At 43.1% G+C, this 16,599-nt stretch overlaps 1 protein-coding gene across 10 annotated transcripts in view; it reads left to right on the top strand.

Annotated features, from left to right (window-relative positions):
- Positions 1-16,599, top strand: part of EHBP1 (EH domain binding protein 1) — a 410,447-nt gene that overhangs the window by 319,528 nt on the left and 74,320 nt on the right. For all 10 annotated transcript variants that reach the window (XM_084623076.1, XM_084623074.1, XM_084623082.1 and 7 more), the window contains one exon: positions 2,037-2,180. In XM_084623076.1, the coding sequence (XP_084479202.1) occupies positions 2,037-2,180 (144 nt within the window). The remainder of the gene's footprint in view (positions 1-2,036; positions 2,181-16,599) is intronic.

Raw genomic sequence — 16,599 nt, 5'->3', positions numbered from 1 at the left:
TTTCAAAACTTCTGAATGCTTCAAAATATACCAGGAATATTTCAAATCTTATCTGAGAAGTAGCATGGCCTAGTGAACTGAACACACAACTGTTAGCAAGGAACTTGTGAGTTCTAACTCTGGTTCTGCTGCTGATGCTCTGTGCAGCCTTGAGCAAGTCATTTAATCACTGTCTGTTTTCACATCTGTAATATGGGGATAATACATACATACCTCCCTGGGATATTGTGAGGATTAATTGGCTGATATTTGTACAGTATTTTGAAGACAGAAAGCATTACATGAATGCTAACATTATTTTTATGTCTCTCCCTGTATCCTACTAAATCAAATCAGTCACACAAATATTTCTAAAATGTTCTCAACCTCATGTTCAAGAGAGCCAAATCAGGCCCATAATTCTTTTCCTGGGGACAACTTCCTTTGTTTTTAGCTTTCTTTCAATGAGTTTCCATTAGCTGCGAAAAGAGATGTGTGTGGCCAGTCTGCAGTATTGTGCATTGGTTCAGATGGAGCAGTGTTTTACATTTTCAGGACCCCTTTTTCCTTTCACAAGCAAGTGTGACCTGAATACGTTTTCTTTTAAGAAATTTAGTACTTATATTGAACACTACTGCAGTGATGTGGACATAAAAGAGCTGGCTAGATGGACAGATAGGCATGTTTCTTATGTTTACACAGAATATTGCGTTGTGGGTTTTTTACATGCTCACTCTCTTTTAGAAGTTAGGTGAATAGCTCTTCTTTAAAGGAGATGATTTAGACTAGGATCATCTTCTGAGACCCAGGTGCAGCTTCTCCCTGCTTGTGCAGAAGGGAGAAGTGGCACAGCTGCAATTCTACTGTAAACTGTGCAGGAGCCCCAAACACCTCCCCAAAAGCAGTGGAACCTCATGAGGTTTTCTGGCAACTCTTCCCCTGTGAATTGGTTTCTTAACGGGAGGGAGTGATCTGGCCCACAGAAAATAGCATGACAGGTAAAGGCTGTGTGTCTTCTGTACTGACATTTTCAGTGCAAGGGGAAAATAGGCTAAGAAGGATGAAGGATGGCTTTAGGGGGCCTTCTAGGGTAGTTAATCCTTTTGAGTATTTGTACTAGTTAATCAAACTTAAAACCTCAGCTGTACCAGCCACAGCCTTTGCCAGAAAAACAGCACATAAACCTGGCTGCAGGAACACATCCTCCAAAGCATGATGGCCCCAGCTCTAGCTCATATATAGGCCTTCTTCCAGGGCCTAAAAACACATGAAGGGCCATGTCCCCAGGGTCTTCATTTCAGGAGTTACATAACTGGACAGAGTCAGAGTCAGGGTTATGCACATAGGCACTTGTAACTGTTCCAGTCAATCCATTGTGCCTATACAGAGCTCCTCGTAATGTTATTTCTACTCTGAGAGGTAATCAGTTGTACGAATGGAAATAAGGAACTTTCTTCTGACTGCATCTGATGAAGTGAACTGTAGCTCACGAAAGCTTATGCTCAAATAAATTGGTTAGTCTCTAAGGTGCCACAAGTCCTCCTTTTCTTTTTGTGGATACAGACTAACACGGCTGCTACTCTGAAACCTTTCTTCTGACTGTAGCTAAAATACAGGTACATGTTTTTGCTGGTTTTGCAGCTTGTGTATGGGTCCCTTTATGGGACGGAAGTGGAATTATACCTGCTGTCAGTAGCCAAGGAAGAATTACATTTACATACATATTTTAAATAGTTAAATACATAGTAGATGTAAAATAGTTTCCATCTAGCCAGTTCATTTTTTTTCCTGACAGCTCTAGTTTTAAGGTGTCAAATGTTAACAGAAAATCAGTGAAACTCTGTTTATTTCATAAAGGCCTGTGAGGTTATTTTTTAATTTTACATTTTTATCATCTTTATTTTCCATTGCTGTAGAATTTTATGTCACCTCATGAAGCTGTAATCCTCTGAATCCTGATGTTTACTATTTAGGCAGGCTCCTGGCTACTAACTACTCTGTCACTGTTGAATATGGTGGGGTTTCTTTGCCATTAATTCTACTTCTTTATTTTTAAGCAACGAATGTTGTCAAGACAAGAAGAACTTAAAGAACGAGCAAGAGTTCTTCTTGAGCAAGCAAGAAGAGATGCAGCTTTAAAAGCAGGGAATAAACAGATAACCAGTATGATCACCCCAGCCCATGCTAAGCAGCTGAGCGATGTAAGCAGTGTTGGCCGTCATGGCAGTTAACATAAGAAAATATTTTAATTCATCTTACACGTTTATATTTTAATTGGTTCAGTAAGCTAATTAATTTTTGTTTGGTCAAAATGTAACTTCTGGGGGGGGGCAAGTGCCCACAGAGAATACTTTTTCCACAGTGAATGTCCCAATCCTTCAAGGTGCTTTGTACCATCAGCTCCTACTAGCACCTGACTCTCCCTCTACTGAAGTCAATAGAAAAGGCCCATAGACTTCATTGGAAGTGCTCTGAGCATCTTATACGATTGGCACCATTGTTTTTAAATAATAAGTCACTAGTGGAATGAAAAGCAAAACTACCAGTTAAATTATAGCATGGCGTGTTACGCTGTTTTTACTGGTGTTCTTTTATCATAAGAAGGAATTATGTTGGTGACATTGGAAAGTGTAGCTCTGCAAACTAGGTTCAGTGTGGAGGCAGCTGCAGGGATCCTTTGCCCCACCAGTAACCTCAGTGGTGACCTGGAGGGGACCATTCTCTCTGAAGATTAAAGCTAACTTAATTTTTATGCAAATCTTTTCAAAGCAGAGATTGCCTGTTGTGTCAGATTATGTGCAGTAATTTTGTGATTCTAGCCATTGTGTATTAGAGACTGAACTGATACCACAGGACTTGTTTCACTAAGAACTTCACTCTGACTAAATTCTGATGACTATGATAAAGATTTCGAATCATTCACTGATTCACATCATTAATAGTCTGGTCCTCTTGGGTCAAATTCTGCCTTTTGATTTGAGTGAGATTTCACAGACATAAGTAAATTTAGAATTTGGCAAATTTTATTCTCTGAGCCGTCCTGATTCTGCAGTTATAAGTATTTTTTCTTAGAAAATGTTTATTTCTTCCCAAAAAAACTAGACTTTATTTTTTTTTACTAATTTTTCTTTGAAGCGAAAAAAAAGCTTGAGCCCCATTTACACGGTGAGAAGATGTGTGAGTTTTGTGTCTGATTTTTTTTTTTTTTTTTTTTTGCAAATGAGTTTAAAGTATTGAATGTTACCAGAAATTTCACCTTCATTTAAAAAAATAAGTTTTCTCAATAGATCAGACTGCATTATAGAAAAGGCAGCTCAGGTAGTGATGCCTAGTTAAGGTTGCTTGACGCTTTTTATTGTAAGACCATGTTTTCAGTTCCATATAAAGTTTCCAAACTTTAATCATTCGGGCTGAAATTTTCCATGACAGGTGCGTATATATATATATATATTTTTTTTTGATAAATTTCGGGGGGAAAACAGTTTAGCTGTTTCTCAGAACAAGGCGAAGGGAAAATATGTTGTTTTGTCCATGTTAAAAAATTCTTACAACCATTTCATTGAGAAGTTCTAGCCCTGGACCAGGAATTTGAAATTTCATAGGAAGGTTACACTGGTATCAGGGGTGCTTTTGGCCATCCCCATAAAAATCTGCCCAAATACGGACAAGTTATGAAACTCTGAGAATATCAGTTCACACATGTTCAGGAGAGACTTTGCTAGAGTTTGGCAGCGAAATTCTGTGAAGATTCCATCTGTACAGAGCATGCTTAAACTTGGGACTGCAGGGGCTTAGAAGAACTTTCTGGGAATGTCTACTGTGCAATAAAAGACCCGCGGCATGTCCACAGCTGGCTCAGGTCAGCTGACTCGGGTTCACGGGGCTCAAGCTGTGGGGCTAAAAATTGTGTAAATGTTGAGGCTCGGGCTGGAGCCCAGGCTCAGGGACTCTGCCCCACCTCACGGGGTTGCAGAGCCCAGGTTCCAGCCTGAGCCCCAACATCTACACCACAATTAAGCAGCCTCAGAGCCTGGGCCCCACAAGACCAAGTCAGCTGACAGGGGACAGCTGCAGGTGTTTACTTGCAGTGTAGGCATATCCTTTATGCAATTGCACCTCCTGCTAATCAGGGGCCACTGTGCACATGTCACAGGAACTGAAAGCTGGAATATTGTCTCACCTGTGCTCTCAGTGCTCCTTCTAGTAGGTAGCAAGGAGGAGGAAAAGGAGGAAGCCACCCCACTTGATTTCAGAGAGGACAGGAGTCAGGGCTGGGTGAGTGACGAGCGGCAAGACTGGGATATGGAGCAAGGGGAAAGTGGGGAACTCTGCCTGGAGACATAAAGCAAAGAGGGATTGGAAACAGGACCCACAGCCAAAGAGCCACCCCTCTGTTGAGCTTCCTCTTCATCATCTGGTGGATGGCCTTCTTGGTCAGTGCCAGGAGGAAATTGATGAGGTGGTCTTGCGATGGAGCTACAGATGGGGTATGCGAAAACAAGCAGGGGTAGGGAAAAGTGCAGCCAGAACCTCAGCAGGAGGTTATGGAGGAGTCAGAAGACGGGCTGCAGCCTGACACACACTATGCAGATGTGCAGCAGGTTTCCCTCTGACTGCAAAAGAAGCAAGTGTTAGGAGAGTCCATGCACCACATCCACCACGCTCCCATGCACACAGCTCCAAGGAGGAACTGCCAACTGATATCCCTGGCAGGCTGTGGGACTATGATGGAAAATAGGCTGTCCCACAAGGGTGAGAAAGTGGGTGGTATGGAGCACAAGCATGTAGAGATGTTCACAGTGTGCAATTTGGAGATGGACTGGCTAGAAGGCATCCATCCCACTCAGGTGATACGTAGGGGGCAGCTGGGGAGGCTCATGGGGCAGAGGCCCGATGATCCAGAGGGCCAGAGGTGGGACAAGCTCAATAAAAGTGAGAGAAGCAGGGGGCAAGGCTGCTCTCACTTCCTAGAGCATATGATGGGGGATGTATAGCGTGAGCAATACTTGATCTGGCCAGTTACCACAGGGTCCACCCAGTTCTTCTGACCATAGTCCAGGAGGTCTCAGACTCTGGTGACACCATTCTCGAGCATACAAAGGGGAACTCCACCACATGCACATGAAGGTGTGGGTTGTGTAGCAGGGCTACAGTGAGGAAATATTTCCCCTCAGTGGCTGCTATGGACCTGGTCACTGAAACTCGCTTCCAGTTCCTGAGGAGGTCCTGGTAAAAGACTGGTAGCTCGGGATACTTTCGGGGAAGACTTCTTGGATGGAGATAAAAGCTATCTTCTATTCATAACGGAATCCTGGGCAGCTCTGGAAGGTGTGTACTTGTGATTACTGGGGGATGGTACTAAAGGCCACCCCCTCAACCAAGGAGGGAGGAGCCATTAAACCCAGGCCATAAGAGAATATTGAGGACAACAAATGAAAAAAACGGATGGGAGTGAATGTTAAAAGTTAAAGATCAGGGTTCCAGAGGGTGACACTTAACAGAGAACCCCGGACAGGACCTACTGCTCTTCAAAGGTGTCTTAGGAGTCAGTGAACATCGCCCAGAGGAACTCTTCCTGGAGGTGTGACCATGTGAGGGACCCCAGAAGTAGGCCCTACAGTTACGGAGCATCCCACCTCCAACCCCCACCACCATCCAACTTCCTCCTCCTGGTATAGTGGATGACCATTTTGGCCAGCACCAGGAAAAGGTTGACAAGGAGGTCCTGTAACTTTGTGGGGCCACAGATGGGCTGTGCATAGATCAAGAGGTATGGGGGAAAAGTGCATCCAGAACCACAGCAAGAGGTTCTAGAGGAGTTGGCAGAGGGGCTGCAGCCTGACGCACTCCACATAGATGTGTGCCAGGGTCTCACTCTCACCACAGAAAGGACAGGAGTCAGGGGAGTTTGTGTGCTGTACTAGAAACACAACTGTGCTTAGAGCTTCATGGAGATGCTACCAGCTGATATCCCTGGCAGGCTGTGGAACCAGAGTGGAGTACTGACTGGGCCACCAGGTGGCAGCTGGTCCCGCCAGTTGGTGTCAGGGCATGACACAGGGGCGAGGAAGTGGATGGTACGAAGCCCGAGCACGTACAGATGTTCTCTGGGTACGGTTTGGAGGTAGGCCGGCTGGATGGCATTCAGCCGGCTGAAGTAGCATGTCGGGGAGGCTTGAGGGGCAGGAGCCTGATGACAAATTCCAGAGGGCGGGGTGAGGGATGGGCAGGGAGCACTCTCCCACAGGACCCGCTCGAAGAAAGCAAGAGAAGCAAGAAGAAAGGCTGCCCTTACCTCCTAGCGCACATGGCAGGGGGACATGCAGGGTGGGCAGCCCCATCTGCTGGTTCAGTGCCATGGGTCCATCTGATCACGGTCCAGGAGGTCTCTGAGTGTGGTGGTACAGCCAGAGCCAACTTCCAGCACATGCAGGGGGACTCCACCACCTGCACCCTAAGGTGTGAATTGTCTAGCACGTGTTCTGCTAGGAGGTCCTTCCCCTCAGCGGCCACTATGGACCTGGTCACTGAAACTAGCTTCCAGATCCTTGAGGAGATCTTGGTAAAAGACCATCAGCTCAGAGAAGTCTCAGGGGAGTCCTCTTGGATGGAGGTAAAAGAGCTATCTGATGGTCATATTGGAGCTCTAAGAGCGTCTGGAAGGTGTGTACTGAATGAAGTAAGGGACGGACTGCTGAAAGAAAAAGGATGATCTCATGATTAAGGCAGATGAATGCTGCCCTTGCGAATTGGTTTCTGTCCCTGCTTCTGTCACAGAGTTCCTGTAGAACTCTGGGCAATCACTTAAAGCAAACTTTTCATAGGTGGTCACTAGTTGTGTTTTTCTCATTTTCTGGGTGCCTGACTTTAAACGCCTGGGGTCTGATTTCCAGAAGTTCTGAGCACTCACTATTGCAGCTGAAGTCAATGGGAGATGTGCTGAAAACATACAAAGTGCTAGATCATGCTGTGTGCTCAGAAAGATCAGGTGAAAGGCACTTCAAACTGGTCACCCATATCTAAGGCACACTTTTAACTTTACTTTCTTGCTGCCTCAGTTCCTCATCTGTAAAATGGGGATAATAGCACCCCCTTATCTCACAGTGGTGTTCTGAAGATAATTAAAGTTTGTGAAGCACTCAAAGGCTATACTGATGAGCATCATAGAAAAGGCTATGAGGAAATGTGTAATTCTGCATTCAGAGCAGTGTATTATAGTGCAGTAAAATAAGGCCTAGGGCCACACATAGAACAATGATGATAAAATGAATATTAAATAGCTGCTTATTCAGTGAGCACTGTCCATCCTGCTTACTGAATGAGACGGGACCTGTGGAAAATAATAGTGTGTGATCATGTAATTAAAGACAGTATCATAATGCATACTAAAGAGGCTGAATTAAGGTTGCATAAGAAAACTTTGTTATGGGATTTTCTAGCCTTTGAGTGCTTGGCTTTGTAATCTTAACATGCTTTTAATGTGGTGTTTGTACATTGTGTGTGTGTGCGCACGCACCCCCATATACATAAATTGAATTATTCTGCAATAGTGCGTGAATTATTCTGCAATAGTGCCACTGATTTCCACAGGTACAGGGCAGGGTGGGCCTGTGGCTGCCTGGCAAGAGTGGGAGAGACTTTTGGGGGGGGGAGGGATAGCTCAAGGGTTTGAGCACTGGCCTGCTAAACCCAGGGTTGTGAGTTCAATCCTTGAGGGGGCCATTTAGGGATCTGGGGCAAAAATTGGGGATTGGTCCTGCTTTGAGCAGGGGGTTGGACTAGATGGCCTCCTGAGGTCCCTTCCAACCTTGATATTCTATGATTCTGTGATTCTATAAGGTAAAGTATATTCATGTATTTGCAAGATCAGCAGGTGACTTCTGGAAGGGCAGAGTTTCTCTCTTTCTCTAACCCATTTGTTGCGTGCCAATAGCCAGGCATCCAGTTCTATTTTAGTGGTGGTACACTGATTTACACTGGGCCATACACCATTACTTCATTAGCTTCCTGAAAAAATGCTTTGGATAGCACAGATTATTTTTTCTCTGATAGCTGCAGTTTTTTGCAGTTCATTAATACTAGCGGTAAGGAAGAATTTTCAGCCAGGCATCTTCGGTTTTATATTGACTGGAATGTTAGGTGTCCAAATTCTAATTGCATGGAGTAAAATCCAGTTTCTAATCAAACTCCTACTCAGTTCGTGCTTTGGAGTTGGATTGGGCCCTTTATTGCTGATTTTCAGGAAAAGAAGAGGAAAAAATGTGGTTACAAAATACTTCATGGCTAGTTTTCAGAACTGGCTAGTGATTTGAGGGACCACAATTTTTGGGAGCCCAAACTGAGACAGATAAAAGGGACCTGATTTTTCATATGGCTGGTGCTCGTTTTTTTCTGAAAATCAGTCTCCTTGAAGGTGCTGCAAGTTGGGCACCCACAATCTTTAGTCACTTTTGGAAAATCTTGGTCCACGTACTTTATTTTAATATTTGTAGTTTCCATCTCAGCACTATAAGTGGCATTTTTAAAAGTAAACAAATGAGTACTATGTGTGTACATATGGCACACTTGATCTTAACAAAAAAGGGAGAATTGCCAAGTCCATTCAGTGGTCATAAACTAATATCATTTGCATTACTCCTGTTAAGTATTTGCTGTTCTGATTTGGTTTGATTGAAGTCCTTTTTAAAGAAAAGGATCATAGAATATCAGAGTTGGAAGGGACCTCAAGAGATCATCTAGTCCTACCCCCTGCTCAAAGCAGGACCAATCCCCAGATCCATAAATAGCCCCCTTAAGGATTGAACTCACAATCCTGGGTTTAGCAGGCCAATGCTCAAACAACTGAGCTATCCCTCCTCCTAGTTCTCCATTATGCATGAAGTAAATACATCAGACCCTTTTCACTCACCAAACCTTTCCCTTCCCAAGGTGGAGCCAGAATTGTGCTATTTACTTCAGTAGCCATGTTGTTGTCCTGGCTGACCATTCCTTGTTTTGTGGACTCCATTGTCACTTTTTACTGGCTGCTAACTGACCTCTCCTGAAGCACTGGCTGTTTTCCCTTAACTTTCTGAACTCTCTTCAGAGAGAGAGGCTTTTCTCCTCTCTTCCCTGGATCTCTCCCCTCTTTAATATCTGTCCATCCTTATAGATTAGCATTACGCTCACGTCACTGTTCTTCCTTGCTTTATTCAAAACTTGTTTTGCTGGCGGACTTGGAGACACCAAGAGAGAAAAGTTGTGACTGAATTTGCTTATCTATCTTTTAGCTCCTCCCCTTTCTCCCAATTTCTTACTACTCGTGTTTGACATTCAGTCCTCTTCACCTTCCTTTACTATGTGTCTTCTTGCTCCTTTCCCCTCTTTTTTCTTTATCTTCTACTCCTACCTGTCCTGTCCCTCTCAACTCCCCTACCTCTTCTCCATGACTCCTTCTGTCCAGTGCCTCCTTTCTTTGTTTCGTGCCTTGATTCCCTTTCCTTTCCCCTTGTCTGCTCTGCCCCTTCTTTTCCCATTGTTTTTCCTACCTGTCCAGGTTCTATCATTTTCTGCCTGTTTTCCCTACTCTTATTCTATCACTCCATCTCATTTTCACCCGCTCATTCCCCTATCTCCATCCGCTAGCAGTGTGGGAGCACTGCTTTCACTGCTGGGCCTGTCCATTCAGTGCCTCTAATAGTCATGCATCAGGCAAAACAAGGAGTATTCCTGTGTTTGGAATCCTTTCTCCATTCTGCCTAGGAGCCAGTCAGAGGAAGAAGTGACCGCATCAATCAGAGGGACTGAGAAAGTGGACTCACAGTGTGGGAGCAAGGGACAAGAAGAGCATGTGCCATAGGTGAATGTTGGGGATTGACAGCAATATTATGCTCCTCAAAACTGGTGCAGCATTTCGGAGACCAGTGGGGTGGATTTCAGAGCCATGTGATCACAGGTGCTAATTTTATTGAAAGAAGCACAGAAGTTGACTGGATAGTCCCTATCATATCACATTCATCTAAGGGTTTTATAATTCTGGTTTTAATTATCATTTCAACCAGCTTACCTAATACTGATATCAGGCTCACTGGTCTGTAATTCCCAGGACCAACCCAATGCCTTTTCAAAGATAGGGACAATATTTGCTTCTTCCCAGTCTTCTGGCATAGTGGTGGATTTGAGTGAGAGATTGCACTATTTTGTTAGCAACTCCGCCACTTTGTTCAAAGGAGTATAAGGGAGTTAGGTGCATGACCTCTTCAGGCTCCTTTAAAAATCCCACCCTTCATTCTTAAACTCCTTCAGAAGTCTTGAATATGTTTCATCTGGGCCCAGTCACTTGCTGTGCTTCAATTTGTCAATTTGTTCTAGGTCCATCTCTCGACTCTGCAGTCTGTGTAGGTACCTCATGTTTAATATCTGCAAAGAGTTGATCCAGTGTACATATCTCCCCCAAATTCTCTGTGGTGAACACTGAATCAGAGATATCATTTAGATTCTCCACATTGTCCTTCGCTCTCTGGCAGTCCAACAGACTCACCAGTTCTCTCACAGGAGTCTTATTATTGATGGACTTACACAATTTCTTGTTGTTTATTTTTCTGCCTGGCTATTTGCTCTTCAAATTCTTCCTCAATTTCCGTTATAAAGATGACCTGCTGTAGTTTATATTCTTTTCTATTAGCTTTACTGATCTGAATTTCCTTTTTCTAAAGGGTACCTGTTTGGTTTTAGTGACATCTTTGGCCTTGCTATTTAGCTATGTTTTTGCCTCTTGTTTCTTTTTTAGGAATATGCATTCATTCTGTGACTCTGTTATAGGATACTTGCATTGCTTCCATGCTGAGTCTAAGGATTTTAATTTCCTCATTTTAACCAGTAGGCCCTTTTTGACTGGCTTACACATTTTAATTTAACTCTTCTTTTCTCAAGTTTAATGTAATAGTGCTAGGTTTTGGCATAACTCCTCCACCCAGAGATTACTGAATTTAGTTATGTTGTAGTTATCGTTAGCAGCTGGTACTTGGGTGAAATGTCTTTAGTAATTTGTTAGTCTCTAAGGTGCCACAAGTCCTCCTTTTCTTTTTGCGGATACAGACTAACATGGCTGCTACTCTGAAACCTGTCTTGAAAGGGAGACTTGAAGTAGGTAGGTGGGGAGACTGGGATGATGAACTGGTGGGAAGAGACAAAACTGGCACAGGGACAAACTGGAGGGGACGCAGGCAAGAGAGGACAGTCTTGAGAGGAAGAGGAGCAGAAAGTCTGTACCCAGTGGAGAAGAGTCCCCTACAGAACCTGGAATAGAACTCACGATTCTTAAGTCAATATTTCTCTAGTATCAGCAAATATCTTTGAAACCTACTGGCAAAGTATGACACATCCCTCTCTATTGCTGGTTCACATACCAGATGGCAACCTACTACTGCTATCGGTTATTCTGTTAGCTCAAGTGCAAAGGTCTGTGCTGTGGAACTAACTGTTACAGCCCAGCTAATGATGCACCTGGGTAACAGTATGATTACACCAGATGGAATTTAAAAAAAAAAGGAAATCTAATTTTAAAAAGACAGTCACAAAAATACATTAAAAGAACATTAAGGTTGCAAAGTCAAGTACTCAAAAGATAGGAAATGCCAGAATTAAGATTTCCTGTGAAGCCTTAATTTTTAATCCCTTTGTGCATATGCATTATCATACAATCTTTAATTACATTATTACATACTGTTTTTCCCTCAGGACCCATGCTTCATTCAGTGCCCAAGATGGACCTGCTCTGGGTATGAATCCAGGTTGTGTAGTACAGGATGCTCTTGCCTGAAGGACCCTACCTCATTTGTGATAGAAGTCAGGTGGTGTGTAGTGAATGAGGGGGGAGATTGCAAGTGTCATGGTCAAGGCCATGGAATACCACCAGGAGAAGTGAATTCTATCCCTGCCTTTGCCATAGAGTTCTTGCATGATGCTGGGCAAGTCACTTAAATAAAACTTTCCGCAGGTGGTCACTAATTCTGTGTTCTTCATTTTCTGGGGACCCAATTTGAGACTGGAGCCTGATTTGCAGAATTGCTGAGCACTCACAGGTACCACTGAGCCGTGCTTCGAGTATATAAAGTACTAGATAATGCTAAGTGCTCTAAAACGTCAGGCAGTAGGCATATCAACCTGGGCACCCAAAATTAGTGTACACTTTTGACTTGACTTGCTCTGTGCCTCAACTTCCTGTCTGTAAAATGGGAAGAATATCACCTCGCCTCAGAAGTATGTTGTGAAAATAATTTCATTAATGTTTGTGAAACACTCACATACTATAGTGCTATAGAAAAGCCCATGAGGAAATGAATAATTCTGTAGTCAGAGCACAGTTTATATGTAGTATGTAGTAAATAAGGCCTGGGGCCATACATTAAACAATGAGGGTCAAATGAAATGTTGAATAGCTTCTCATTCAGTGAGCACTGTCCATCTTGTACACTGAATGAGGCAGGGGTCCTTTGGAAAACATAGTGTGTGATCATGCAATTAAAGACTATATCATCATGCATATACACAAAGGGCTGAATTAAGATTAAGATCAACCTCAGTTCTGACATTTCCAACTTCTGGCTTTGCAGCCTTAACATTCGTTTTGTGTATATGTGTGTTAGTTATATAGACTACCTAGTGGAATGTAGTCAGTATCATGGATTTCAGGAAAAAATTATGCTTGTCTGCATTGATCTGGGGAAGTGCTCCCCATAAAGGATGGCAACCTATTACTGGTTTCAGTTACTCTGTTAGCTCAAGTGGCAAAGTTTTGTGCTGTGGAATTAAATGCAGATCCAGTTGCAGGATTGCACCCTTAGTGTAGATTTGGCCAAGGGTGGTCCAGTGGCTAGGGCAGAGGTGGGCAAACTTTTTGGGCCGAGGGCCACATCTGGGTGGGGAAATTGTATGCAGGGCCGGTGCAGGAGGGAGTGCAGGATGTGGGAGGGTCTGCGGTGTGCAGGAGCAGGCTTAGGGCAAGGGATTGGGGCAGAGGAGAGGTGCGGGGTGAATGAGGGGGCTCAGGGAAGGGGGTTGGGGAGCAGGAGGGGTGTGGGGTGCAACAGGGGGTCAGGGCAGGGGGGTTGGGTGCAGGGTGCCGCAGGGGGCTCAGGGAAGGCGGTTGGGGTACACAGGGGTGCAGGGTGCAGCGGGGGCTCAGGGCAGGGAGTTGGGGTGCAAGGTGCAGGCAGGGGGCTTAGGGCAGGGAGTTGGGGGGTGGGGTGCAGGAAGGGTTCGGGCTCCGGCCCGATGCCGCTTACCTAAAGTGACTCTGGGGTGGCAGCAGTGCGCCCTGAGCCTGCATGCCTGCCCTGGCCCCACACCACACTGCTCCAGGAAGCAGCCAGAACCACGTTCCTGCGCCGCCCCTGTGGGAGGGCGGGGGCATAGGGCTCCGTGTGCTGCCCTTGCCACACCTCCAGGTACCTCCCCCGAAGCTCCCATTGGCCGCGGTTCCCCGTTCCTGGCCAATGGGAGCTGCGGGGGGCGGTTCCTGGAGGCAAGGGCAATGCACAGCGCCCTCCCCCTCCCACACCTTTCCGGGCCGCAGGGACGTGGTGCCGGCCGCTTCTGAGAGCGGTGCGGGGTCTGCGGCACCACAGGGGCAATCCCGCAGCTGGCTGGATCCGGCCCACGGGCAGTAGTTTGCTCACCCCTGGGCTAGGGTTTAGCTTAAGACTTAGGAGACCTAGGTTCTGCTTCACCACAGACTTCCTGTGTGACATTAGGTAATTCAATTAGTCTCTCTGTGCTGCCCTTGCTACACCTCCAGGTACCTCCCCCGAAGCTCCCATTGGCCGCGGTTACCCATTCCCGGCCAATGGGAGCTGCGGGGGGCGGTGCCCGGAGGCAAGGGATGTCGTATATAAACACCTAAGATAGAAAGACAGATAAATAGACTCTAAAGGATTGGTTTCAGAGATGGATCCCTGTAGTACTGACGTTTAAACAGTTGTTGAAAGCATAATTACTATATACTATCTAAAGAGATACTTAATATTTTAGTTGTTAATATTACCATTTGTTATTTACCCAAGCTGAGTGAGAAATATAAGATGTTAATTATATATTTTTAAAGACAGAGATTTGGGGAAGAATATTCAGATTTTTCTTTACCGGAACATACATAAATAACGTGGCTCACAAAATAGCTGTTACTCACTAAATACAATATTTGCATGTTTGGAGGTAGGAGGAGAGAGATGCTAAGAGATCAATTCTTTCTGCTCAGAATACTTCTTTTTATTACTCTGTTGCTCAGAGAACTTGTTGCAGCTGTATCTAATTGCCATTTAATAAGCTCTTTCTACTTTAGGTATCAGTCTGTTTTTCCCATTACTTTTCATTTTCATAAATATTTTTCAGTGCCAACATGATAACTTTTTTTTAGCATACACAGTGAAAATGAAAATCATTTCAGAAAAACATCATAAACTAACAAAATCTGGTTAGGTATTTGTAACTTCATAGGGAAATCAATTTGTATAAGTTTATTTAAATTTTGACAGCATACATTTGCACAGATACTGGATATTCCATCAGCAATTAAATAAACATAAGGTTTTTTTAAATATTCAAAGCCTTCTTTTAAACAGTTTCATTTATTGTTTGAATCCTACAATAATCTCCCCTCCCAAATAAGCCACTTTCCATGCTGCTGCAATAGATGACCAAAAGTACACCACAGACAGCACGGACAAGGCTTGATACAGGATGAAATTTACAGTAGACAGTGCAAAATAATACATTCATTTCACTGAAAGCCTCTTTAAATAGAACTTGCCATTATAAGTGTTCTTTCCTCAAAACATTATTTTTAACAAATTCTTGAAAATTACTTCCATTGATGTTTTTGATGTAAACTAAAAACTAAAATCCCTAGTTATACAACATTAAGAAAGGCATTTAGGTCATCAATGGAATTTTCTGTGGCCTTCCTAGATAGCTATTAAATGCCTGTGATTAAGATCCAAAGAAATGCTACCAAGTCATTCCTATGATTTCTTTATGAGAAAACCAAGGTAGGAAAGCTATTGTTTTGCCAATTAAACCTATGACAGATACTTTTTTATTGAAGGGTGGAACTTTACAGAAAGCAACCTTGGTCTTTTAATGTTAATTGGAAAATATTGATTGAAAAAAAGACTAGCCTGTCATGCTGATAATTGTGACCAGACTTAGATATGATCACTAGATCTTCTTGAGATTACAAAAGAAGCAGTTACTATCTAATTGGTAAAAAGATTGAACATTATTTTGGTAATCCCTGAGTGTTGGTAACTTATTCCCTGTTATTCATTTATATGTCTTTTATGTATGCCACTATAAAACTGCTGAATATGGTTTAAGCTGATAAGACTATGCCGTATGATAGTTAAATGTCATGAGTATGGCAAGTTTCATAGCTATTTTAACTATACACTCTTCCTTAAATGAAGAATAGACCAACTGACTGAACACGTCAATAAACAACCAACCTGATATTTACTTCTTCGTAATGAAACACTAAGTTCTGTATAGTCCCATCCAGTTTCATTGATGGCGAAAACAAACAAATTGTTTTATTTCACGTTCCTAAATACATTAAAGATAAAAATGGTCAGTGACTATCCTGAAGAAGGTTCTAAATCTTTTGACAATATATTTGATCATTTAGCTATTTTTCTTATTGTGAAGTTATAGTATTTCACTATACAAGGGCTGACCACATATGACTCCCATATATGATTATAGAAGGGAGCGGAAAGCAAACTGTTCCCCTTGCTGTGTAATTTAGTCTCATTCACAGGTAGAATTAATATGTACTGTCAGTTTCACATCAGCAAGACATTTGATCTGTATAATGTATCTCTTGATCATGCAAGACAAATGTTTATATGGTTCCAGTTTTAGATACCAATGGACCAGATTCTCAGCTGGTGTAAATCAGCATATCTCTATTAATTTCAGTGGAGCGATGCTGATTTACACCAGTTGAGAATCTGGCCCAAATGCCTGTATGCAATTGTTTATTTTTGTCAACTGTTGCGTATACAGTTTATTGATTGTGACTAAACATAAGTTGCATCGACCACCAAACTGCACAAAAAATACATTATCAACAATCAGCCTGTCCTTAGGTCACATGAAAAACATTGGGTTAGTTAAACAACCTAAATGCTTTCTGATTGCCTGGCCATAAATATTAGCAATAAAAATATATCTCTATTTCAGAGAGATACTTTTGTGAAATAAGCTAGGCCTAGATTTCTTAGCTTCTGGAATTCACTTTTTATACTGCTGTTAATGACTGTGGATGTTTTCTATATGGATGTTCAGTGCATGCTGTTGTGAATCCCAGGATGATATCACCATTACTAAGAGCTGTATTTTGCATTGCGTATTCTGTTATTGCTCAGCATGCACAAGGGTAAAGTTAAAATCTTTATTCATTTCATTTTAAAATGTTTCTTTTGTTCTCCTTATCATGTTCTGGCTTTCCCAAGGATATATGCCTTGAACAAAAAGTCACATGTGCATTACTAATTGTGTGCCATTGTATTTACAGTTCCTAGTGGTGGCACTGTGAAGCTACTAATTCTTTTGCTTCACTTGATGTAAAATAATCTGAGTGTC

This window comes from Lepidochelys olivacea (genome assembly GCF_965140295.1).
Source record: "Lepidochelys olivacea isolate rLepOli2 genome assembly, chromosome: 3".
NCBI classification, from domain to species: domain Eukaryota; kingdom Metazoa; phylum Chordata; order Testudines; family Cheloniidae; genus Lepidochelys; species Lepidochelys olivacea.
Note: the sequence above shows the minus strand (reverse complement) of the source record. Positions and strands in the feature narration are given on the sequence as shown.